At 42.0% G+C, this 26,741-nt stretch overlaps 1 protein-coding gene across 4 annotated transcripts in view; it reads right to left on the bottom strand.

The window, feature by feature from the left end:
* nbeab (neurobeachin b) overlaps positions 1–26,741 on the bottom strand; it is a 192,236-nt gene that overhangs the window by 112,376 nt on the left and 53,119 nt on the right. For all 4 annotated transcript variants that reach the window (XM_076100866.1, XM_076100863.1, XM_076100864.1 and 1 more), the window contains exons 7-19: positions 25,441–25,560; positions 23,430–23,576; positions 16,844–17,041; positions 16,590–16,723; positions 14,761–14,869; positions 11,340–11,492; positions 9,722–9,890; positions 3,595–3,674; positions 3,146–3,208; positions 2,660–2,757; positions 2,097–2,189; positions 291–399; positions 109–190 (exon numbers count right to left, since the gene is read on the bottom strand). In XM_076100866.1, the coding sequence (XP_075956981.1) occupies positions 109–190; positions 291–399; positions 2,097–2,189; positions 2,660–2,757; positions 3,146–3,208; positions 3,595–3,674; positions 9,722–9,890; positions 11,340–11,492; positions 14,761–14,869; positions 16,590–16,723; positions 16,844–17,041; positions 23,430–23,576; positions 25,441–25,560 (1,555 nt within the window). The remainder of the gene's footprint in view (positions 1–108; positions 191–290; positions 400–2,096; positions 2,190–2,659; positions 2,758–3,145; positions 3,209–3,594; positions 3,675–9,721; positions 9,891–11,339; positions 11,493–14,760; positions 14,870–16,589; positions 16,724–16,843; positions 17,042–23,429; positions 23,577–25,440; positions 25,561–26,741) is intronic.

The raw sequence follows: 26,741 nt of genomic DNA, 5'->3' as shown, positions 1-26,741 counted from the left end.
TATATATATATATATATATATATATATATATATATATATATATATATAGTCAATTTTACTGAGTACTTTACAAAGAATAAAACTCAATGTGACACATAACAGGCTTACTTGGGTTTTGAATCTTGACAGTAGAGTCGGGCTCAGGATGGGGTTTGTGAACTACCTGTGTGCACACCTGCTCTGTCAGAATCTGGTGCAGGGAGTGGTGAGAAGACATTCAGTCACACATTCTGTACAGAGAACAATTGTGCAGTAATGTCGGGACATTTGAGAGCAAAATGTTTTGTTACCTCGTACAGAGTGTTGTAGGTCGTAACAGTCACAGTGTTGGTGTGCAGCATGAGCCTCTCTCCCAGGAGAGTAAAGAGGCTGTGGGTGTGCATGATCTCCACCTTTCTCCTGTGGATAAACAAACACACACACACGCATGCACACACACACACACACACACACACACACACGCACGCACGCACGCACAATGGTAAAGTGGCTTGTTTAGAGCTCCCTAAGCCACTGAAAGGATCAGTGAGTGCCGTCAGCTTGCTTCCCCATTCTCACCCACAGGGAGCCGGGCTCTGGAGACAAGTGTCAGAAACTGCCTGCTGTCAAGAATTGGTGGAATTCCGTTGGAGGTGTGTAGGATAACGAAGTTGGCCTGTCACTAAGAAGGGCTCCGAGATACAACAGAGGCATACCACAGGTGAATGGGTTCAACGGCGACAAACTACCTCTGCAAACAGCATAAGGGCTGCTGTCACAATGCTAAGTCAAAGCTGCAGCGACTGCCTCCAGCCCAGTTGGGACTTTCCTAATAAGTCGCCAATCTTTTGTATTTATTTATTTTTTATTGCAGAGGCTGGCAAATTGGCCACTTAGGAGCAGAGTAGCATTTTCTCTCAACTGTATGGAAATTTGGGAGAAAAGGGCAAACTGATGATGCGAAGCAAGCTGAGGTGGAACTTACAATTCTGCTCAACGAAAGAGGTACAGTGGGAGGATGGGCCTGGTTGTAAATGCTTTCGTGAGTTTAAATTTAGACAAAGTCACTTTCTGCATCAGTTAGTAAAAATACACTGCTGTTAGAGGGACGAGGCAATCATACAGCAGGAAGCATATTTGGTTCTAAAACTATATACTTGACATGTATTATTTATTATGTTGAGGATGAGGTGTTTATATATCCTGGCTTTTCTCTCTTGCTTATTCTGGTTGCTTTGTGCAGCATGGCCCCAAAAAAAAGAATGAACTCTTACAAATCTATACATCACATGCTACTGACTATTTCACTCATCAACACACACACACACACACACACACACACACACACACACACACACACAGGCAACTTACAATATCTGACATCACTGAACTAATGAAAGTAAAACGACAAATTTAATTCTCAAAAGTGAAAACATCAAGAAACATGTTTAATTCTTTATCAGTTGTACTAGAGCTCATAAAGAGCAGGATGGTATAAAATGTATGAAAGCTATTAAAGTGAGGGGTGAAGGCAGGCTTTCATGCAGCCCTCATGGGGGGGGGGGGGGGGGGTTAATGACTGCCCTTTTCTCCATTCAGCAGGAACACCTGGTGCCCTACCATTGTGAGCACATATCTTCTCCATCCTTCCCTGCATCCCACATGTCTAATTACAGACTCTCCATCCGTAGACACTCTTTCTCCTCTCCAACATGCAGCAAATAAGGTAGTTTATTATTCACTCTGTGGGACACTAACTTAGACCTCATCCACCATTCTCTTATGTGAAGCAATGGTTTCAGGGCTCGACGCCAGGAATTCAGTTGTTGCACAAAGAAGCACAACCGAATCTGCAAAACTGGCAGCCAGTCAGAAGTTGTTTGGCTCTTCTAACTGTCCACTTTTTCAAAAGAGTGGCAGGAACAGATAAATCATCTCTCTGGATGTAAATCCTGACTTGTGATTTTTCCGTTTCGAACCGATTAGCCTATCTCAATGTCTTTACACAACACAAGAGTAGATAACAGCCTTAAACATGTAACAGACACCTATTCTTAAAAACACTTAATAGTGTGTAATTACAATCGACTACACAGCTTTTGAAATCGTTTACTTACTTGTGGCCCAAATGCTTGAGGAAGTACCCGAGGACTTTGAGGGACTGTACTCGAATGCTTTCACTCTTAGAGGCCACGAGCTTGTAGATTACCCTGGAATAGACACAAGCAGCCAAAGCTGGCAACAGCACACCGTCTTGACAGAATAAAATATAGCACAGTTGATAAAGAGGCCCTCCACTGGTTAGCTGACAACCACTTTCCTTCAGAGTGAATTTGCATCAACATTAAATGAATGTCCTAATGAAAGGAGCAGCCCATCCACAATGAATTTCTCGGAACTTAAAAGTAGTGCTACACTGTGTGCATGTACATTTGACAGGGTCACATGCGGTTAGGTTGATCATCCGTGTCATATTGTGAAATCAATATGTTATAATATTGTTACTTTTCCATGCATAGGCTTCTCTATTTTTTTCTCACTGAACTTATGAATTATTCATGCTCACGTAAGCCCAAGGCAGCAGCACAAGTGTTTAGGCGCTTAGGTATATTTTGTGGAATCACCTCTTCATTTTGAGCCTGAGCAGCGAAGAAATGGTGCCTTCCCCTGAGGGGCTTACCGTATTCCATTTCTCTGGTCAAAAGCAGGGATCATGGAGGCTGGATGCTCAGACATGAGGGCAACCACCAGCTGCAACACGTCATGCAGATTCTCATCCTGCAGACAAACCAGGAGAGAAAGACAAAGAGAGACAGAGAAATAGAAGCGGGTGAAGAACGAGATTAAAGTTTTTGTTCTTGGTGCAGACTCTGTAACTGCAACTGCAGCAAAGACATGATGTATATGCTTGGGAACTGTATCGCCTGTAATTGTAGAATACACCTGGGCCCCTGGTACACCTTACAACTGTACAGGGGCAGTGGTTCGCCATTGCACAATGAAAAATACGTTGCTAATTGAAATGATTTGTTCAGCTGGCTGGTAAGCTTAAATGCTGGCAAAAATAAACTTGAACGGAACGGCAACGCTGAAAGATAAAATGTGACCTTGTGGCTTAGTGCAGTAAAGTGGCCAACTAACACGCTGAACGAATTCACTCATGTACCTCATGCATTGTTAACAAATAGTTCAGGATGCTCTGCAGCTCATCTTCCTTCACACCTCGGTCCTGGAAATAGAAAAACAGATGAAAGACTAAATGATGTATTAATTAGGAGAAGGGTCATTATGTATGTCTGCCAATAGCCAAAAAGCATCACAGTATTTCTTGTGTGGTACAGTTAAAGAGAAAGTTCTACAAATGACTTCAGGAATAACCAACACATTTTCTATCTTTACTTGATAAAGTACTTTAAAAGAAAAATAACTGAATTGATTCAGCACAACTGGTTTACTTCCACGTACCTTTTCAGAAAATATGAATAAATAAATATCACTGATTTTATTGAGGAGCAGAATGGCAGAATGTTTTAACGGATAACACATATTTTCTCTGTGCAGCTCAAAATCAAGCCGTGTGAAGGGCTGCGAGGCATGAAGACAGGTGGGATGTACCTTCAGGATGAGTTGCTTGAGGAAGAGAAGCATGAATGCCCGCAGAGAAATTATTTCTTTCTGGGTCGGCCTTGGACCATCTGTAGTTTGACAGAGAGAGAAGCCATAAAACTGAGAAAGTATTGGAACCAAATAAGATATCTTCCAGTTGTCTTGTTACCAGTCTTGTCTATATTTTTACTTGACATGTTATTTTGGGTTTTCTTTACATGATCTCAAGTTCCTCTGCGATGTGTTTGCCTTGGAATATCTATCTCATTGATGCCGTGTGTTGTCATCCCTTTTTTTAAAAAGCAGACAAAACCGTGACACCTTCAATGACATCTTCAGTTTTCTTCGCTCCATCATCAGCTTTGTAGTGACTTACTGGATTCACCTTGAATGTGCGTATCAAAGGTTTTCCCAACAACCTAGGCGGGGAGTGTGGCACAAGGAGCCAATGTTCCACTTTGTAAACACAAGAATTTGCACATCAACAAATAGTAAAATATATGTTATATAAATAGCATGAAGGAGAAGTCATTTTGAGTACCGTATTTTCCGCACTATAAAGCGCACCGGATTATAAGGCGCACCTTCAATGAATGGCCTATTTTAGAACTGTTTTTATATATAGGGCGCACCGGATTATAAGGCGCATAGAATATAACTGTTCGAGTTTGTCCTCTAACTGTGGCCATCTCGCTTTGTTCCCTCGGAAACTCTTTTTAGTCTTCTTTACTTGGCACAGGTCATCTTCTTGCTTCCTCCACTTCCGTACCATTGATTCATTAATGTTGAATTCTCTCGCTGCTGCTCTATTCCCATGTTCGGCTGCGTAGCTGACAGCCTTGAGTTTGAACTCAGCGTCGTAAGCGTGTCTCTTGAAAGGTGCCATTTTGGGGTCTTTATACACACAAGTGGTGTTGGACTAGGAGTAAGCACAGTACCGGTGTTTACCGCGGTGCGGCTTTGTAGTTTACCAGTCGTACTGAAACATTTTGACAGAGCGCCGTGTACAACCAGTATAGATCAACCAATTAACCAATTGATCCATATATAAGGCGCTCCGGATTACAAGGCGCACTGTCGTTTTTTGAGAAAATTAAAGGCTTTTAAGTGCGCCTTATAGTGCGGAAAATACGGTAGTTTATTTATTAGTCATGCTGCATCCAAAGTGTATTCCAGATTTCCAGGTAGCCTTGGTCACAACATAGTGCTCGGGCAGCCAGCCCAAGGTCACCATAGTCACACCTGCCCATCACGCTGGCCAACATCTCATTAAAACTACCCACAATGCCTCTGCCAACTTAAGGTGTCTTTGGCACTCCGAAGTAGGCTTCACATCGCAATCAATCTCGGTCATGAACCTCATTCAACATCTGACGGGCCGAATGTTGTCAGCAGGTGTATGTTTGTCGTGCAAATATAGAAGAATGACAGAATATGACAGCCAGCATTGATTAACTGTCGCATCACAGAGCTGCTGCTGCATTGCTTTGGTTGGCACAAGGATTCATTTTGACACGGTAAGATCCTATTCAATATGTCAAGTTCTTTTTCACCAAAAAAGGTTTGCGAATACACTGAATAAAGCACACTAATGGGCTGCAGCAACAGACAGATCCATACAACACAAAGCTCAGTCACACACACATATCAGAAAATAGAGGATATGGCATATATTACCACTTATAACAATACGAACATGAATCCCCTTGAGATTAGCAGCACTCACTGTAGCACAAAGGCTCCCTTTTGGCTGTAAAACCTGGCATATATTCATTCATTGCTTATTCATCCTGTGCAGGCAGCCAGGTAGAAACACACTGACAAAATCTTTTACATTTGCAGAGGTATTAAATGGCAGTAACTGGGCCGGATACAACAGCAACAGCCTTTCAGGGAAAATTGGTCACCTTGCCCAATGTCTTCCCCTCTTCCTCTCAGCCCTGATAAACTCCAACCTCCACCTTGGCTGGACCCATGTTCATTTGAAATGGGGACAGCGCTATGACGACAGATACAACGACAGCAGACACCTGACTATCCTGCTCCTTCAACAGCCAGTCAATGTAATCAATGATGAGGCTCCCTGAGGTTGCAGGAGGATGGCGAGTGCCGCTGCATGCCGACACTGATTAATAGAGGGAGAGGAAAAGCCAGTGCAGGGACAGAGCCCGACATGGAAGGGGTGATAAGAACATTATTACCGCAGCCACTGCATCCAAGTTATTCACAACCAATCATGCTCAGCAGCCCTGCACAGCTCTTGTTTCTCATTCACATATTGCTTTACTTCCTGCATCCCAAGGGCACGAGGAGAGAGAGTTTATTGAAAAAACAATTTATGTCCGTGTGATTAATGCAGGAATCTTATTTCGGCTTATACCTGATGATAATAAAGTCATGCATTCACAATAGAATGCGTCCTGCAAACCTTTCAATATAAAACAAGTCATACTGTTTTCAATCCCTAAATGCTCTTAAATAAACAAAGGCTGAAAAAACTCTAATGCAACAAGTATTGTTAATTACAGCCTCAATAATTGGTTTCCAGGATTCTTCTGGAGTTGTAACTAATGCTTTGCCTGTTTGAACTGCTCTGGTTGGAGCATCTGGAGTATTTGACTTGAAGTGGCAATGACTTCAAACATTTCAGACACACACACAGGGCATACATGAATGGAAAAATAAATAATGATTTAATGGGTAAAGTGCTCATCTATGGAAGTCCTGACAGGCAAGTGAGAATAGAATTCCGGTGATCCATTTTCGATGTGTGATCTAAATTGTTTTCTCCCCTGTGTTTATGATTTATCAGGTAAAAAGAAGCGTTTTCCAAGCGCATTTCTTATTGCTGAATTGTACCAATAGCTGAATTGTACCAATAGCCCATGGTCTTAATAGATCGTCAGCATTCATGTTTTCTTCCAGGCGAGTTTGAATTAATGTAACTTGCTAACACTCACTATATATATATATACACACACACCTTGTGTTTAGAGTGCATGGAGAGATTAAAACTCACCTGGAAGAAAACATGAATGTTTTAGTCCTAATTAAAACATTGAGTAGTGGGGCTCTTCAGCCTCTTGTGTGCAAACTTCCCCACCTGTTTTCACAATGAGTAAAGACCAACTCAGAAAAAGTTGATCTTTTCCTAAATCATAAACACAGGAGAGAAAACAATTTAGATCAGACTGGATCTGCAGAATTTCTTTTTCCTCTATTGCCTCTCAGGCCTTCTGTACCCATCTCTGTGTGGATTATGCATGTGTAGATGTCTAGATGTGTAAATCTGAAGCAAGTCAGCGTTGAAAGAAGAGCAAGCCTGTGCCAAACCGTTCTTGTTACCTGTAATCAGTCATTTGTGTCTTACACGAGTTTAATTAATCACAATGAAGGCACACACAAAAATCCTCCACAAGCCTTGATAAGATTATTCATCTGGAGCACCTACATGTCGGTCACTGGGGATTTCTCTTGTAATTGGAACAAGACAGAACCAGCTTGAATTGAACATCGCTACTGTCCAACAGCTTTGCTGCACGTCATCTCATTATTCATTATTTAGTTTAACAGAGGCAGTGCAGAGACTAAGACAAAGGGAGAGGGATCGAGATTGAGACAGATTATGTGTTGGCATGTGGGCACGCGTCACAGACTGGAAGAAGTTGAGCAATGGGCATCTTTCTGTGACTGCCTGCAGTGATTATGTGTATATAAATGGATGATACATAGCTTTAATTTGATAGCACTCTTTATTAAGACCTGAGGGGGGAAAAAAGGATGAGGCACTTCCAGAAACAGAGTGAGTAGCTGGAGGAGCTCCATTTTAAATGTGTTCTCTGTGTGCCTATAATTGAACACTTCATTATCTGCTTGGCTCTCTCCCTCTTTGTTTGGTCATTTCTCAGTTTAGAAGGACAGCGAGAAAAAAAGTGACCTGCCAAAACGAGCGCAGATAAGTGGAACCAGACCCCACTCTGAAAATCAACCACAGCAGGAAGGTGATCCATTTTGAGATACGTCTTACACTGAATTCCAGCCATTCTCACAGGACGTCACAATCTCCAGAGACTTCAACAACAATCAGCAGCGTATTTACAGTCGTGTTTGAGAGGGCGATATTTATGTACGGCTTAACTAGAAAGCTCCTTGAAGGAAGGATAAGAATGGGTATAGCTAGTGGATGGCTGGAGTCCAATATGTGTACATGTGCACCTCTTTGTAGTTGAAAAACTATGACAAGATGTTGGTTAGTGTGTATTCCATTAAGTCTCTTCTTAGTCCTTCTTACAATATGTAATTCTTTATAAGAGCAAAACATGCTCTGTATATTGCTATCCCATAACCACAGAGCACTGAGTTCTGTTTTTTGTATTTGCTTCTGCACTTCAACCATCTTAAAGTTGTAATAACTTAGACACCTATCCATCCTTGCAGGTGGTAGGCCCACATAGCACACTGATATTATGTCAACATTTGCACTTATTAATACTGTGTGACTCTCCTGTACAGCGTGAACAAATTGCAGGAATCACGGTAAGAACACTATCGCACATCTGGTCTTGATTAACCCCGTCACCCGCTGTTGACATCTCAGACTCTCTGTCTTGTGACGCTCCTATAAAAAGCAGAACATGGATACGACAGTGCCTGAGGCTACACAGAAACAGATTTCCCAAACAAGTGATTCCGACATCAAAATCTATTATTCAGCAGAGGTGAAAGCTCTGCCAAGAGTGTCCAACATAGTGGACGTGATGGAAATAAAGTCAAGCGAAGAGTTCCTCTGATGTCCAAGCTAAATATAGCTCATCGTCCTAGAACATGAGGTCTGGATAGGTTGAGCTTTCATCGGTTATTAAGTCTTCTTACGTTTCCTTGCACAGCAGAAGAAGGGATAAGGGACACTGCACCGCGTAGGTAGATGCGACAAGGAACAAATTAAAATGAGGAAAAATGAGAGTAAGGGTCCCGTGGATTGACTCAACTTACAGATGCATGTGCCCATATTATCCCAGCTAACCTCAGTCTAGAAGTCACTACCACTATTAGTAAGAAATCAGTTACGATCACTCCCAGCTCTAGCTGATCAAGAATGTCGGCCAAGTGCCTTGATGGGGCATGTAAATAGGCTAAAATGCTGGGGAGAATTTGTGTTCATCTTGCAGTTGATAAATAGGATGTTGACTTGAGATAGAAGACAATTATTAGTGGTGCTAACAATGTCGATGGGAGTCAAGAAAAACCCTTTGACTGTCTGAGAAGAATTACATAAACGTTGTCAAGTAGAAGCCGGTCTGGCCGTGTGTGCATGTTAGTACATGGGATTCCATTTGAGCGTGCCCCACTTTGGCTAGTTTCTGCCACTCTTAGCTGAACTCATACGGCGGTTAATAGCTTATAATCCCCAAGTTAACACCGTTGGCTCTAGTGCCGTTGTTTGCACTGCTCATGCCGTTAGCACTGTTAGCTGCACGCTGAGAGCCCTGTGGAGGCAATCCCACAATCATAGATATGTGCTAAATTTCGAACACCTTTAGCCTTCAGGGAGTAGATGTCATTAGGCCTTGGTGCGGCATAAACTGAGCTCTCCGTAGCATTGTAAAACAACCCCTATACTGCAATAGTTTCAGAAAAGAATAATGGAGAGCAAAAAGTAAATGACCGTTCAAGGACACTTTCACTTCCAGCCTGCTATGTGAAGTATGTTTGTTTCACAGAGAGAGGATGCCAGTCTTACTACTGGCCCAGGTTTCAGAGGCCTGACACCCACACCAAGCATCCTAGTGGGATGACAGTATTGATGTGGCGTGTCTGCCTCAGTGTCATCTCCAGTGATGGCCACGGTCCTAACAGCTGACAGGCAAGCGCTTCCATGTGGAGATGAGTCATTTTAAATGTGGGGGAGCTGCTGCCATTTCACCAGGACACTTGGATTTCAGGATTGCGACTGCACACAATGGTTGTGATTGGTTCACTCCCAATGATTTCCTTTCCAAGACACAGAACTTGGAATAGATGGATGGACTACAGTTTATCTAAAAACAACCCAAATCAAATCATATTCCACAGCAAAAAATAAGCAAATAAACTTAGCTTGCTGAAATTTCTTTTCCGAAATAATAAATATGCTCACCAAGACCCTTGGGCGCGATGCCGCTGCTGTCTGCAGGGTTGACGGCCCAGTGGTAGTACTTTAGCGTATGCATGAGCTGAAGCACTGTGCCCACGCGACGAATCGTGTTGTAGATGGTTGACGTGCCAATGAACTCAGCAGAAAGGTAGGTGTACAGAGAGAGCTGTACCTGGAGTGGGAACACACACATATACACGTATTCATTTTATTAAGTGCACAGTGTAATTAATCCCCTGAACCTTAAACCTTTTAGACTAACCATGACAATTTACTGCGGTGGATTGCACCAGCTGAGCCTATTATCCTTGCAGGTGTATGGTAGGGATGGCCGCTGACCCTATATCGCTCAATTTCATAATCGCACAGCTCCACTCTGTTCAGTGATGATTAGCATGTCCTCTGTAATTAGCAACAGACCTGACAAGAATCCTTAATTCCACCACAGCCATTCCAGCTATAAATACTGAGGGCTTTTTCCCATATGTCATAAATCATAGGACATTAACGAGTCAAATGTGAGTCATGATGAAAGGCAGCTGCGTGGTTACAGTATGAGCATTATGTGATATGGTTTGAGTCTACTGAAATTAAACACTTCAGATAAGGGTACACCAGGCGGTTGGTAATCTAATTTCCAAGAGAACGGGAAAGTAAAATGCACTTGCAAAATCTTATTTGTCTATTAGGTCAAGGTCAGTGGACCCATGTAATTAATGCATATTGCATGCTGCCATCATTCACACAGCTGCCTCTCTTTACCCCATGCAGCTTGAGGACAGGGACAGAGGAACTGGGACTTTGTGGCATGTCCTAAGGGACAGAGCCAGTGTACTTCTCTGTGCCGATGTAGCTAAAAGTGTTCTAACCCACTTCATTACCTTAGAGTGTCTCTCATTTATTTCTCTCTCTCTATGCTCTATTTTGGAGGACTGTCGCAGGCAGGCCTCCAGACACTTTGTATTTATTTCCTCCTTTTATTTATTCATGGCTTGGCCCATAAGCAGCATTCCTGAAGCAAATATATTTGCCACACAAACTCCGCTCCTTTGATATACCTCATCCCGTTTTTTCATGGGTCATTATTTAAAAGGCGTGTGGGGGGGGGGGGGAGAGGGGGGGGGACGACAAGTCTGGAACATTTAAAAACTACTTGGCTTGGTTGAGGACAGCAGAACGGAAGCAAGCGATGAACTCTGCAACCATGTAATGTCTTATATATCTGTGCGCTCCACTCCACTTTTCAGACACTTGGCAATGGTTTGGCCGATGTCTGTTGGGCCCGGTCATGGGGTAAAACTGCATAATATTCTCATAATAACTCAACTGAGTCAACATAGTTTTGCATTGGGCTCATTAATACGAGTTGCAATTTTAGAAAAATATCCATCTGCAATCATATTTTACCTCTACTTTGTTTTATCATCGCCTACACTTGGTGCCATGCGGAATCTGACACCAGTGTGAAACTGGCTTGTGTTTTATTTTTCCGTCTTTACAGAAGCAATGACGACGCAAAAGGATTACTACAGCCTTCTGTGGTTGAAAGCTCCTGATATACATCCACTTCAGCGCACATGAAAGTCACCTGTCCCTTCATGCATTACCTGCAGGAGCTCACCTTGGCAGGGGTGTGGATCCAGATGGCAGCATTGAACAGGATGTGGTCACACAGCTGCTTCAGCAGTGGTGCCCCGTGTGTCAGACCGTCCAGATACTTTGCAAAGGAGAGGAATTGCTCCAATACAGCCCTGGAGATGTGTTCACGTGATGACTGTAGGGAGAAGCACAAAAGGCATGTTAAATAATAATAATTACATTGACAAGCCTATTCTGCTGTAAGCGTGTATTTATCCTTCCTGATACTGACTGCATTATGGAGAGCAACACCCATCGGTACCTGTTCATTAAACGTCTCTTTGCGGTACCCATCTGTAGAGAACACCTACGTGTCACACAAAAATAGCATTATGTGCAACTCTGGAACAAAAGTGAGTCATTTTGGGTTGAATGGCAGGTAGAAGAAGCCGGATAGGTCTCACCATTTAAGCAACTTTTTGCAGTTTCCAAATTTGAAAAATTTGAAAATGAAAATGTTATGCTGTTTTTCCTATATGTATTGTTAAATGTTTCTATTGACCTGGGTTGCTTTGCATGCTAAATAAATGTGGCATGCATTTTGTTTTGGTACATACATATTGGAACATACAATACGAAAAAAGCAACCGTTGAAATAATTAAGTTCCTCCTTGAGAGATCGCTTGGTTTCATGTGTTCTACTCAGGTGGCAACCTCTGTTTCTGCCGAGTGAATACAATGCGGAAGTGTCTTAAAACTTGCATTCTCTCTACTAGCCAGCAAGGGGCGACTCCTCTGGTTGCAAAAAGAAGTATGGAAGTCTATAAGAAAATGACCCTACTTCTCACTTGATCAATTACCTCAGTGAACATGACTTTATGGTCTCAATCGCTAGTCGTCTTCAATACAGCATGATGTTCATTTAGTAAATGATGGGTAAAATAGACCATAAATAGGAGTATGCTTTAGGGCGGGCTTACTGGGATTGACAGGTGGCTGCCGCTACCAGAGCCGTATACGGCGTCTCTACATCACTCCTCCGAATTGCAAATATGGTAACTTCTGTTCATTGGTTGCCAACAGCCAACATGCACGGTCGTGATCCAAGATGGCTTCAAAACGGCAATCCACAAACCGATGGGTGACATCATGATGACTACGTTCACTTCATATATGCCAGTGGTTCCCAAAGTTTTTCTGTCAAGACCCCCTTTGATGATATAGGAACATTGGACGACCCCCCCCCCCCCCCCCCCGCAACCCGACCCCAAATTTTTCTTGGTTTTTAATGAATTGCATTATAATGCATGAACTGTATAAAATATTTTTATTTCTTTCTAAAATAAGTACATATCACTTCACAGTTTATTCTTCGGTTTGTTTAACTGGGAAAAAAAATAGCAATAATAAAATATATATAAAATAAAAAATATATAAAATAATTTGTAAATACAATTAACTTAATTTCAAACAAAGTGCAAACAACATATACTGTATTTCCTCACATTGAACAGCAGGTTTTCTCAAACAATAAAATAACACAATTATGAACAAGGTGTGCAGGTCTACATGGACCATATTATTTTGTGATCATATTCCTATGTATATTCCTATTCATATATATCAATCAGTGACTGGTGTGGGCTTGCTTTGCTTTACAGATTTTGTCAAAGCGGGGTTGCTGGTTGGAGATAGCTACTCTCAGTTCATTCTCAATGTTCAACTTTGATCTGTATTTGGTCTTCATTGCAGCAACTGCAGAAAACCCTGTTTCATATAAATAGGATGTGGCAAAAGGCAACAGTATGCCCATAGCTCTTTGGCCTAGTAGTGGCTAGTCTTTCTCCACTCCAATCTTTATCTTTCTCTGTCGCTCCGTATCTTTCTCGCTCTGTGTCGCTGTGTGTCTCTCTCTCGTTCGCGCTCCCTCACTCTCTCTCTCCCTCGCTCGTTCGCGCTCTCTCGCTCGGGCGCGCGCTCGCTCTCTCGCTCGCGCGCGCTCGCTCTCGCTCTCGCTGGTTTTGCCACAGTCGGTCTGTGACATGAGCCGCTCTGGTGGCGTGGTTGGAACACAGTGCATGTCACGTCGGTTATTTTATATTGTTTTACCGGTGTATGTGTGCGTCTGTGTGTGTGGGTTGGTGATGAAGCCGCGACCCCCCTGTAGTACCACCGCGCCCCCCCTAGGGGTCGCGACCCCCACTTTGGGAACCACTGATATATGCAGTCTATGGATCTACTCATGTTGTAGCATGAGGTTAATGTGTTTGCATAGGTGATATTAATCTACTTAGTTTATCCTATTAGACATTCTTGTGAAATTGTCATAATTAGCATGTCTGTTTTGTGAGGTCACAGTTCATCCTTGAGTCCAAGGTCTCTGTTGTGGTAAATTTGAAGAAATTTCGTACCCAAAATATCAAGACTAGAACGGGCGATGGACGGACAGATATCCTGAAGACATAATGCCTCCAGCCACAGCTTTCACCAGCGCGGAGGTAAAAAAAATGTTTAAACAAAATTCAGGCAAGTTGTAGAAGCTTGACTTTGCAGAGTATTTTACTTTGACGAATACTCTTACCGCTCCTGTCTGGCACCTGTTCTCTGCCCATGTGGGGACTTGGTGAGGGCAGGAGAGTGGGAAAAATGAAGGCACGGGGAGAAGGGAAGGTGTGGCATAAACACATCACAAACAGATGGTGCGATATGTGGAAGTGTGAAACCTGGCAGCGGGAAGGAAGCGAGAAAAGAATAATAAAACGCAGCTCTCAGGTGCCGACTCTGCCTGGCTGTTAGTTAACAGCAGCTGAAAGCCAGCAGGCAGGCAAGTCACTGAGTGACAAAGTGGAGTCATTTCTCAGTGCTCTAAAAGAGCCAGAACTCTGGGGAGGCCGGCAATCTGCTAGATCTGCATCACAAAATGGGTAAATAAAGATTGATGTGGAAAGAGAAAAAACCAAGGGAGTGAAAGGGGAAGAGAAGCAGTCTTGTGTTGTTCTTCCTCCGGCTCCGTTTAGTTCAAAGACACATTCAGGACTCTGCTACAGGCAATGGAAGATCAGACCGTTGACAAGGCTAGGAGAGTGCAGACAAGATGCAATGCACCTCGATGGCAGGGAGGGGGAAAGAAGTTTCAAAGGCAGATAGGCTTTTCAGTGAAAAACATGTCTGCACATCAGTGTATCATTTCCCATTCATCATTTCACTCAAGACAGAAATGAAGAGTTGGACATATTCATTTTTTCTAATCACAGTTCAAAGTGAGAAAAAACATGATGCTTTGATGAGTAGCCTGCTCCCAGACTATGTGTATTGGGATGCCTAGTTTAATGTCCTGAGAGAAAAAGTGTAAACAAGATGGTTTATGTATGGGTGAGCTGAAATTAGTTAATTTAGAAAATGGCAAGTTCCTGAGAACTGAGGTTAGGAAACAGTTGCAATATGTAAAGGAGGCTCTACCATACCTTCTCTAGCAGGTATCCAATGACCAAAAATCCCTTTCCTCCCAGCATCTGCTCCTGCATGGCCACAGAGCTCTTGAGCAGCTCAACCAGAAAGGCCAGGAGAGTGGCACTGCAAAACAAGAACACACAACATCTCACACCTCAATACCCATCTATTCAAACGCACACACACACACACACACACACCAGATGGTAAAGGAGTTATTCTATAGACTACAGCAGCATGAGCAGACAGTGTGGCAAGAGGAAAGAAAACAAGGTCAGTTTCAGAGGATGTCAGCAATCAGCTGGGGACTCTAGCTCACCACTTTCATCCCTCTTCAGTTCAGAAGAAAGCCTGGGCTCGCTGGGTTCTCTAGGGACAGAGTGGTCTGGGGGGGCGAGTTGTAGCAGGGTGAGTATGTATGTATGTGGGTGTGGGGGGGGAAAGGGGTCCATGGGGGCAAAGCAGTGCACTGAAGACAATTTTTTGTCTTTGTTGGAGGGCTTTTCAGCTGAAGCCTTTAGCTGAGCGACAGTGTTGCTCGCCGACGCTTCTTAATCGGCTTTCCCTCACATCCTCTAGTGGCCTTCGCTCTAGCGCAACAATCGCAAGGACACAATCACTCCTGTGCAGGCTTGACCGCAGATGCTGCACATACACTACATGCATTAAAACTCATACGATGGAATGTGAACATCTCACTGCGTCTGTTTGCTCAATTATAGCCAAGTTGGAACAGTAGTGGGACCAAGGAGCAACTGCAAATTGACAAAGGAGACAACATAGAGATGTGGGTGACAGTCAACTCTGTGTGCTCTTGGTTTAGTCTCTGATCCTTCACTGCAAACACAGCTTCCTTCCAATTTGGCAGAGCACTTATGTCCGTGCTGTTTGGAATTCAACGTGGCACAGATTAACATGAATGAATTAAAAGGAATGTTTTTAAATCACTATTCCAGGGTGCTGCTGGGAACAGCCACAGCAGATCCATGGACTTTATAGAAAGTTATTGTTGCAAAAAGCTTAATCTAAAAGCCAAGGCAAGGACAAACCAAGTGTGGGGGAGAGTGACACAGTGCGAGGGAAAGGCCCTCGACATGCTAGCGAGGGAGAAAGAGGGGCGGAGAGCAGAGATGAGAGGAAACTACAGAGGCAGTGAGCTTTGGGCATCGGGGGTTTGTGCTGCTGTGTGGCCACTGCTGCGTCTATCTGGTACTGCTGTCGTTGAACTAACGCAGGATTAGAGCAGAGCTCAGACTCTATACAGGCCACAGCGGGGAAGTGCTGGACTGACCAGCTCAGGATGACAGGGATGAGAGGAGTCTTGAACCAGAGAGTAGAGATAATAATGAAAACTGGAATTCAGCTGGTATTAGAAACAGGCGGTGGTTTATCACGGATATATCAGTACCGGTGAACATACTGTGTATGCTGACTAACATGCACAAGGAAAAATACAGTATACAATGCAGAAATAAGTACTTGATGTCATACAGATTTACCTACTCTATTTCTGGCTTTTGAAACTTCATCATCTATGTGTCACTTTCTGCACTCTGATATTACTGCCTGCAACCACAACACCACCGAAATAGGGATTGTAATTATCAAGTCTATGGCATCACAATTAGAAGATGCTGATAATATAGATACTTGCATATTTATACAAACATCTGCAAAATGCGCTCATTCACAAGTCTAAAAGGGTTCATGATTTAAGGATCAAAAACATTCACAACTGAACTTTTGTCACTGACAATTTCACGTGTATAATTTCTAAAGGCATCAACTCAGATGTCCAAGGAGTGAAATGATTTTGTAGAGTAACAACCTTTCTACTTCTTACCATACAGAGGGTTCCACCTGGCTGTCGTTCAGCTGATGGTAGTCCAGCTGAGCGAAGAGCGGGAAGAGTACCTGGATCCCACCGATGGAATGGATGGCACTGTGGATGGAGTGAGTCACTGTGGCTTTCACATCCTGTGAAGGATAATACAAACCAAGCAAAACAGAACTTTGTTTTGACATCTTAAAACGAGTGCGACAGAAATGAATCGATCAACATTTAGGATCTATCTTGGCTTGGATAAAGCAACTGACCTGGAGCATAAGGGCGTGCGGTGAGTGCACAAAGATGGAGGCATTTTCTTTGGGCGAGGACTCCAGGCAGAGCTGGGCGTCGGTGGCCTTGGAGTTATAGGTGAAGGCGATGGAGCTGGCCAACTTACCGTCGTACAACACCTGCTTGTGATGCTCTGCTAAGTGGATATCACTCTCGGACTTGAACTTAAATGTGCTCTGGGAAAAAGAAGAAAGAGAGCGCAAATGGGGTTGAATGAGGGAGACGGAGAGAGTGAGAGATTTAGTAGCTCCTTTCTGCACACGCAACCCATCACTGTCATCTTTTTGCTTTTTGTATTAGCAACCACACGTTTCTAGAGGACAAGAGTTCTTTCTTGGACCTGAGTGCATTACAGGAAAAACATTTTTTAATATTGATTCAAATCCATCCTTTAATGTCAATCATTCTGTAACGCTGCAACCACCAACACCAAGCAAATGTATTTGCTTTTTAGGGAAGCGAACTGTTCTTAACGTGAGTAACATCAAAGCACAGCTTTGTGTCAGGGCACGAAGCAAAGTTAAGCTGCAGTACGATGTTACCTTGCTTAAGAAAAGCTTTATTAAAGAGACCCTGATTCCATTTCAAATAAACGATGCATAAAATGCAACAATAATAGATTATTATTTTGCAGTGCAGACATTTTAATGATTGCATCTGTATGTCTTATAAGTGGAATATGACATTATATGTTATTTGGTGTTTTTTTCAGTCAATTTTACTTTGAATGTTAAAGCTGTAGCCTTCCATTTTTATCTCTGTGGGAACAATGTTTGATGACAATCTTCAAGTTCTACTGCAGAGTACAATGATCAAGAGGAACAGGAGCAGATGATTGTTTACCTGCATTACTTCAACCAAGTCATTTACTCCAGCCTGTTCTCGTGCAATCACGGCCGAATCCTCATGAAAAGGCTACAGAGAGAGTGTGCCATGATTGCAGTCTTTTACTCGGCACACGTTAAGATGCTCAACAATGCATAGGTTTCTTTCTATTGATATTTATATTTCTTTCCATCCTCTCTAGGTTTCTTCTGTTCAAATACGCTCTGCACTCACGGAAAAGGAGCAAATACCAGTAGAGTTTATTCAGCGTGGCTGAAAACACCTTCAAATTAAAGCCGGCAGTCTGCAATTTAGCACGGGGTTTCTGTGTCACTTCACATCCACAGTAACCAGACTCTGAGTCAAAATGTTGTGCAAATACTTGCTGAGATTAATATAGAAACTCAGTGTTTATTTATAAGATTTGTTTATTGAATTTTAGCCCCCCTACCTTATACCAAAGAGACGGATAAACTATAACTACATTACACCACGCTGAGATACATCTATAAACCGTATCGCAAAGCTACATATGCTTTTCTGACCGTTTTCAATTCTAATAAATGAACAAATAACGCTGATGACTTCATGATTACATTGCTGATGTATAAGGATCAACCAGTGTCTTATACGTTTTTTTAATGTGTCATATGCATTTTGAAACTGCATTATGTCTGAAGACATATGAAGCTATTTGATGACTGTGTGAAAAAAAGGAGCGGAGGTTCCATCGGTCAATGGCTCAGCAACACAGTCATTATGGCGGACATAACGAATAGCTGATCGATAACAGACTAGACTCAATCAATTAGCTGCTGACAGATGAGCGGAATTAATCTGTCAATGCAGTGTGAATTGAATATGCTTATTACGGAAATCAAGTCCTCTAATCAGGAGGGTTGAATTATTAACGAACGAGAGAAATGTTTTTCCTTCCCTCTCTGTGCCATGAACAGCAAGCGGACGGTGATAAGATGAAGAGAGACAGGGAGAGCTGAAGTAACAGTGAGGAAACAACCGTCTGGTCCTAGAGGGACTGGAGATAAATACAGTGTGCAACACAAACTAACAGGGTTTGTGCACCTGCCTAAAAGGCATCTAAATCTGGGTTGCTTGTTTTCACCTAAGGAGTAAATGGATAAAAGGTGAGCTAACTCACGTTGTCAATTTAGCAACGGTTATGGGCACTCAGAATCAAAACAGAAGGCAAGCTTTAGAGGAAACATACAAAGTGTTTAATGCTATTTATATCATACTATAAACCTGCTACCGACTGCATAGATCTGGCCACAAATCCATTTAGATCTATACTGTGTCTGTTGCCTGGCAGCATTATTCTAGCAGGAGTTTTACAGGGAAGTTTCAGAAACGGTGAGGGACGGTTGAGCCACATTTAATGGCATATCCTTTAAGTCAGATGATAAAAAAAGACATAAGATTCGCTCCGTTCATCCATTATGATCAAGTCCACGTGGCAGCCAGCATGCATCTCATCACGTAGTCTCTAACATCCTTCAAAAGTTCCTACTCATGAAACCCAAGTGACAAGAAATAACAAGCTCTAGTGCCCGGCACTTTAGTGTGAGCCCTACTGCAGTGTGAAAATAATGATCTCATGGGTTGTGGCTACAGTAACAAACCCTGTAGCATGACAGTTTCATTCCACTGGCCAGTCGTATAAAAGAATTACAGTTGCCTCCTTTTCAGCCCAGTGCCAAGAGCTGTCATCGACCAGGGGCATCCCCACAACTCCCTACAAGAAACAGGTAGTTATTGGAAGAGCTGGGGACTCTCCCATGCTACAGTACCTGCAGTCTTGGTACGACGACAAGCTGAACCGTATAGTCAATAATGCAAACCGATACAAAGTTCTCTCAGTATTGACTCAAATGTAAAAGTTGATCTGCCAGGGAGAAGTGATTCGCTTTACGGTGCTTGTACACCTAATCGATATTTCCGGTTAAAACAAACTCGGGCTAGTCTGCCCGTTTAGTAGGCTTCAACTGTGGTGTGAAAGCAAATGAACCACAGGATTTTGTGAGAGTAGATATGTGATTTTAGCATGTTTTCAAAAGCTGAACTTCGACTAAATGAATCTGCTGTTAGTGAAATCTGTTCAGGAAGCGATCTTATTGATCTTTATTTAAGGCCAAGTATATAAGTACATCAGTGCGGGTATTTTCCCTGATTAATAGGTCAAAAGATGTTAAAACTTGGGAGCGATCACACAGTAATACGCCTCATGCCCTCCCCGACGTGTTCGCACCAGTCATCTGGGAGCCTGTAATGGGGCTTTTGTACAGCCCTGTCTCTACCACTACTCATTAAAACATGTGATCAATTTTGAGTCTAATACAACCAATTATGCTTACAATCACTTATTAATCAAAGTATATAAATATACAAATCAAAAGCATCAAAGTGAAGTGTCAGTGTGAACAGCAACCAGACCAAAACTAAAATGCAACAATGTATCATTTTCTTTCCTTGGTCGAGACCAAAGTACCCTTAGTTGCAGATGCAGATCCAGGGAAATGATCAATTGCAGAGGTCTTCAACAGGGGGTCCGCGGAGGTACTTTTTTTCCCAAACATGAATCTGTCCATGACTTTAATAGTTCAGTATTGTATGCAAGATAACAGGTATGTTTATGCATGGCAGTGGCACTAATAGGCCATCACTCATTTTCGTTTCCACATTTATGTTTAAAAAAACGTCAATTTGAATAGCTTGTGTGCATGATTATCATGCAATTGACAGACAATATTGGCATCAGTTGACAAGGTATGTTTATAAATGGCAGAGGCACGGCCACCCTACTCGCTGTACCTTGCACATGTTTAAAATAAAAACATGAATATATGAACCTGTGTATTATTTCAATAGCTTAGTATTGAATGCACAATAAAGAGGTATGTTTATACATGGCACGAGGCCCAGTTTAATATAAAACACAATATATATAGTCGGGGGTCCCTGCTCCATCTCTCTATCAGTTTGGGGGTCCTTGGCCTGAAAAACGTTGAAGACCCCTGATCTATTGTTTGCTTACAGTACATTACAGTCATTTAGCAGACGCTTTTATCCAAAGCGACTTACAATTCAGATTCTATCACATTCATACACCGTAGGCAGAGCTACAGGAGCAATTTGGGGTTAAGTGCTTTCTCAAGGACCCATCGACATGTGACTAGCAGAGCCGGGGATCGAACCGCCAAGCCTCTGATTGAAGGATGGCCCTGCTCTCCACTTATTGCAAGACAGATGAATGTTGAACAACATTTGAACCACTAAGTTGAACCACTTACTTCCTGCTCGTGTATCCATTGATTGCCTACCCAAAAGTGCATTCTGATGCCGATCAGAGAAAACGTTACATCAAACATGAAACATCATCTATTGTGGAGTCTTGGCGGTATTATTTAGTCTTTAATTAAGTATAAGACTAAGCTGTTGCCCCATTGACATTGCTTATTTAATGCAAACAGGCCTACATTTGTTGGCCTGTATAGTATCTCAAAATGTTTCATCATCTGTGAGCTTGTCATTTAATGTTCTACATCAATATTGTATTATTGCATGGCGGCTACCAAGAGATAACATTCGTCTTCCCTGACAAGGGAGGACCAGGACTGTGCAGCTCCTCAGTCTCGTCTACAGCAAGCTGTGGTGCATACTGCAGAGCAGAGCTGGAAGAAATCCAATGGGCTAATCTGACTCATGTAGAGCACATATGGTACTGATGATAGAGGGCAAAGACAGAAATAACTCTAAGTGCAGCATATGAAAAGGCGTAGCGTCATGGCCTAATTGTTTTGACGAGTCAACTAAATGACTAATATTTTGTGTTCAGTGAAGCGGTCTTTGGATATTGCTGTGACAGACGTTACTGCATGACTGCAGACCAGGCTATTCCCCAGAGCTGGAGAGGGGTAAGTAGTTATTCAGAATAAACATTAAAAGAAAAAACTCTGTTGTGTTTGACAGTTTCCATTGCGAATTATTTGACTTGTCCTGAGTTACATCGCACATAATTGTGAGGAAATTCTCTTCTATGAATCCTCCAGCCCACACTTTTCTAGACTTTCACCAAAGCTTATGAACTCGGCTAAAACAGCAGGGATGAATAGTGGTCCAATATCACAGCCAGCTCCCGTCAGCCTCATTGTGTGTAGAACCAACACTGTCCCTTGATGTTATCTCCGAATGGTTTCAAGTCATAGAGATGGCAAAAGTTGTTAGTACTATAAATAAATAACTGGGAGTCCATCTCAGTTCAGTATAGTATAATATAATTTCCATACAGAAATATGAACCCAGGGAACAGATTCTACTAACAGCTCTGTCTGATTTTCAGCCATAAATCATAACGTGCAGTGGAAATAGTAACCCTTGGCTGCAATAATCTCTGCATTTCAACTAACCACAGGAGTTAGTTACATTCAATACACTGTGTGAGCAAGGGAAAGCGTGTCAAACATCAAACATCAAACATGGATGAGAGGACCATGGATCGGAAAGTAAATCATACATCAGCTCAGAGTTTTTTTTTTTTTCATCTGGCTGTGGAGCTGAGCAGACGAGTTGAAACAGATATACAGAAAGTCCAATGTACAAACTGTTGACTGTGATCTGCAGCACTAAGACTCTTCCTGGCAGTTCTCAATTAAAACAGACAGACCTCTTGTAGCCTGGACAGCACTCCCATTACAACAACCAATCAGTGAGGCTGACAACTCTCTGACCTTCCTCCTCAACTCACCTGGCTGGCTCGATCATACTCACCATTACCAACACCCCATTCACAGCTTCATCAATTGCGGGTAATTGTCTCCCCGGGACATGCTCTTCATTATTGTGTGAAATCTGGAGGATTGCTCCGTTGTGTGTTGCCTCTCTAACAGAAGGTCTAGAACCACAATTAAGGAGGTAAATGGCAAGTCGTCTGCCATTAGCGAAAAGACCAAACAAAGACTTCACCTGGGAATCCCTCTGCATTCATAGAGCTGATTGAAATCACAAAACATCCATCTCACAATCCTCACAGTGTAGGTTTTACAAGACCAATGAGCAATATTTCTTCCTGCCATAAAAAAAAAAAAAAAAAGACTAATTTTGTCCTGGAAACAGCTAGAGAACAAAGCTGGTGTAAAATGATTGTAAACTGTCAGAGAGACATCCTGTGTAAAAACTGATTTGGCAGTGCGTGTCATTCCTCCATTTGTGACAGAGTGCAGGGCTTAACAGGGAAAGTGAGACAGTGAGAGCAGTCTCTGAATATGAGAATAACCGAGGAGCACACTCTGTATCTCGTTCAAGATGAGTGGAATATTTGGGGATAGAGAGTAAATACTGTAAAATAAATAAATACAAAAAAAAACTAATAGTTTTTTACCATGTGATTAACATTCACAGCTGAATCCCCTTCTGGGTAGGTCAGCATCTTTCTATATTCCCTATCTTTTGGTCTTTGTCAAGAAGCTTGGGAGCGCTACAGTCGGCTCAGGGCTCTCTCCCTTCAGAGGGCCCGCTGCCTCCCTCGGTGCATTGTGCCATTATTTCCCAGTAGTAAGTAATTTATGCAGCCGTTTATCTGGGAGGAAAAGCATCGCTCCGAGGACGGAGACACATCACGGCGAAGGAACTGTGGCGGCGCAGCACTTGGCATTGATTTCACAGATTGATAGATGATGCAGACTGCTTACATGTAATCTAATTTAGTCACCCTCAAGTACATACCTTATAGCCAGGTCCTAGCTGATGAATTGCAAATATCTGCGCGGGATTGAGGGCTTCACTGAACACGTACACGGCTCCTAGCTGCCCGCAGAATACTCTGTTTGCGTCTGCTGTCTCCGAGGACCCAAGGAAGCACTTATCATAACTCTGCAAGAGAGACGAAGAAAGAAAAGGCTACACCGGTTTATATTTTGGGACTGAAGGAAAAAAAAACATACCCAAATTCAGACACAAAGCTGAGTTAGGAAGAGGGCAAAAAAAATGAAACAACATTTGACAACAAGTACAACATTTGATTTCCCAAAAGGTTTAAATATTTCTCCGTGAAATAGTATTCTCAATATAGCTATCAAAAACAACACCACCTTCTGTGTTGTTTCAGTGTCTAGCTTGACAATTCCCCATCGGAAAGAGGAAAACAATGTCCCTGATTTACAAAGATAGGAAACCTTAATATAGCCTCTGGGATGGAGAGAAGACGTACTGTGATTGCAATCAGGATCAAATTGAAGGATAACTTACAACAGCAGCAGCTTTTTAACAACAGACAACACAGTCAGTATGAAGGCTTATACAGTACAAGTGGTACTGGGGAAAAAATAACATCAGATTTGTTTACAGATAATTTAGTATCTTGAATCTTAAGCGTGTCTTATATTTAACACCGTTAGAAAAGCCCATCCAATCTCATTTATGAGTGATGTGCTACCTACAACTTTTGTTACACACACATTCTTATGATTACTAAGCTTTTGAAAATATGACAGTTACTAAGACTTTTAGCTCCAATCATACTTCTATATTTGGCAAGAACAGAGGGATGGCACTAATCTATAACTTTTGTTTAGTGAATAGGCAAAAGACACAATAACAGGAAAATAAAAAAAAATTTTAAAATATATATATATATATATATATATAAATGGAAACATTTAGGTTATAATATCAGAGCCTAAATAGTAGAGAATGAATATTATATAGATAATACAATTTTGTTTCAATGTATCTCTATGTTACCAGAGACTGACCGCATGTAGCACCAGTCTAGCTGTCGGCTTACAGCACTGTCTGTGTAGATCACTAGTTATGTGACCATACTCTGGGATTATTTAAACAGCAACTGCTGCCGTCTTCTCATATGCCACATTCGAGGGAAACGTAACACGGTGAGGGTCTGGAATGTTTCCATACTTGGTACTTCAATGTGGTTGTGGGATTTCTTTTTTTAAACCACCTAACTTGGTTGAAATACTGTCGGCTAATCGAATCTAAACTATTCTCTTGCTCTTGCGATGCAGCCGGTTCTGCAGCCTCACAGAATAAAATCCTTTATTTATAAGCCTCCACCTTTCTTTTCAGGTGTGGGAACATTTCAATAGTCAAAGGAGCTTTAGTTAATGTGGTGGAATATGTCATGAACAGCATTTACATCTCAACCTGTCATTTGCACAATCTTTCCTTGAATACACAGCTACAGTGTGAAGCACACCTTTGGAAATATTTCTCATCACCACGAGTGCAAATTGCTTTTCAACTCAGTCACCGTGAGCCATGTGTGACAACAGGTTTCCTTTTGGCTCGGAGAAAAACGTGCAAACATCATAAAATGTCATACATTTTTAAACAAGAATGCTTCTGTCTGACAGTATCTGCAATTTCTGTTCACATATTTACAATTGATGCTGACATTTAATCATTTTTCACTCTGTACATAAATATGTTGTCCAAATGTTTGATGTTCCATCTTCCACTCTCTACTGCAGAACAACTCTGTGTTGAATGGATATTCAAATTAAGACTAAAACACCAGTCATCTATCTGAGAGAAATCCATGTGGACGTGGTAAAACTCATGTTGCCCAATGAGCGCTATGGAACATGTACGGACGTCACCATTTACAGCCATGAGAGACGCCGATGTGACAGCCTCAGGCAGTCCTCAGCCAAAAAACATCACGACCAGGGAAGAAAAGGTGCCAATAGGGAGGAGGAGTAAAAAGAAGAGCACTTACATCATTTGTGTTGACGTGCCATGCCATGTCTCCGTAAGAAACGAGCTGTCCGTTAACATAGCATCTGATTTCACTGTTCCTCCAGCGGCTGTAGATGTGAACTATACTGATCATGTACCACTGAGGGTGAGAAGAGAGTCAGAGTGAAAACATTTAAAGAGTGAGCTACAGAACAGGTCATCTATTAAGTGGGTCATTATTAAACAACGTCGTTACACTTTATTAATTTGACCACGCTTAACTAAAACGACAATTGAATTTGGTTTATTGAACATCAACAACAGTTCTGGTCAGCTCTCCAATTTGTTTCTCTTTAATCCGGTTAATTCAGAACAACTTCAAAGTTACTAGAAAGCCACAGCAGTGAGCTTCACTATCTAATGTTCTGAACTCTGCAGTGGAACATTGTGAATAATAGATCAGAGAGGAGGCAAGACAAGTCATTTTCACTCTGCATAAAGCCATGTAAGACACTGCCTGTAGTTATTCAGTTATTATTAAAATGTCCATCGAAGGCAACTATTCCAACATTCAAAAAAATTATATATATACGGTATATACTGTATATAGTATATAGTTATTTGCTTCAGAGTTTAAGGTTTGTCAACAGATTTCTCATATTATAAATAATTAATGTTTTATGCAGTAAAGCCTTTTTACTTGTACCACAAACAAAGTCAGCAAAGTGGACCACATGTTAAGTAGTGTATGTATAGCAATCTAAACTTAATTTGCTTTGCTCACATTTGCCAATGCAGAAGCTGAAGATTATATATTCACAAGAACACTTTGTAGCTGCATTTCACTTTTTCAAGTTTCTGCTTCTATCCAAGGCTTTATCTTACATCCCGTGTTGCTGATGCAGCAGTCGCAGCACTGATGGCAGTTCTTTTGATTTAACATTGATAAAGGTCTTTCAGAATGTTTCTCCTTACTCGGATCATCTTTTTGCCTCTTTGAATTGTAAAGGTGAAAACGGAGGGATCAGTTTTGCCAATTTAGTCCAAACTTCAGGATTCTGCCATTGTGACTTAAATGAAAAACATAAAGGGACACTGTATAGAGTGACGGGGAACTGCTGCGCTGCACTGCTTCAGACATTAAAGTGGGGTTCTTGTCATAGAAGTGATGCAGACCGCACATAAAAACATAACTACACATATTACATTATAGCTTTTCATTGGAAAAAGTAAAACAAAACAAAATTCAAAGTCAGTCACGGACAAGTGGCTGTTCACCACTAAAGTCACGTCTACTTGACAACAAACAAATGGATGCCCCTCGGGTTCTTCTTCTATTGT

This window comes from Anarhichas minor, unplaced genomic scaffold (assembly GCF_050575085.1).
Source record: "Anarhichas minor isolate MPS153535 unplaced genomic scaffold, ASM5057508v1 ptg000026l, whole genome shotgun sequence".
Lineage (NCBI taxonomy): Eukaryota > Metazoa > Chordata > Actinopteri > Perciformes > Anarhichadidae > Anarhichas > Anarhichas minor.
The sequence above is the reverse complement of the archived record's forward strand: the minus strand, read 5'-3'. Positions and strand labels throughout refer to the sequence as shown.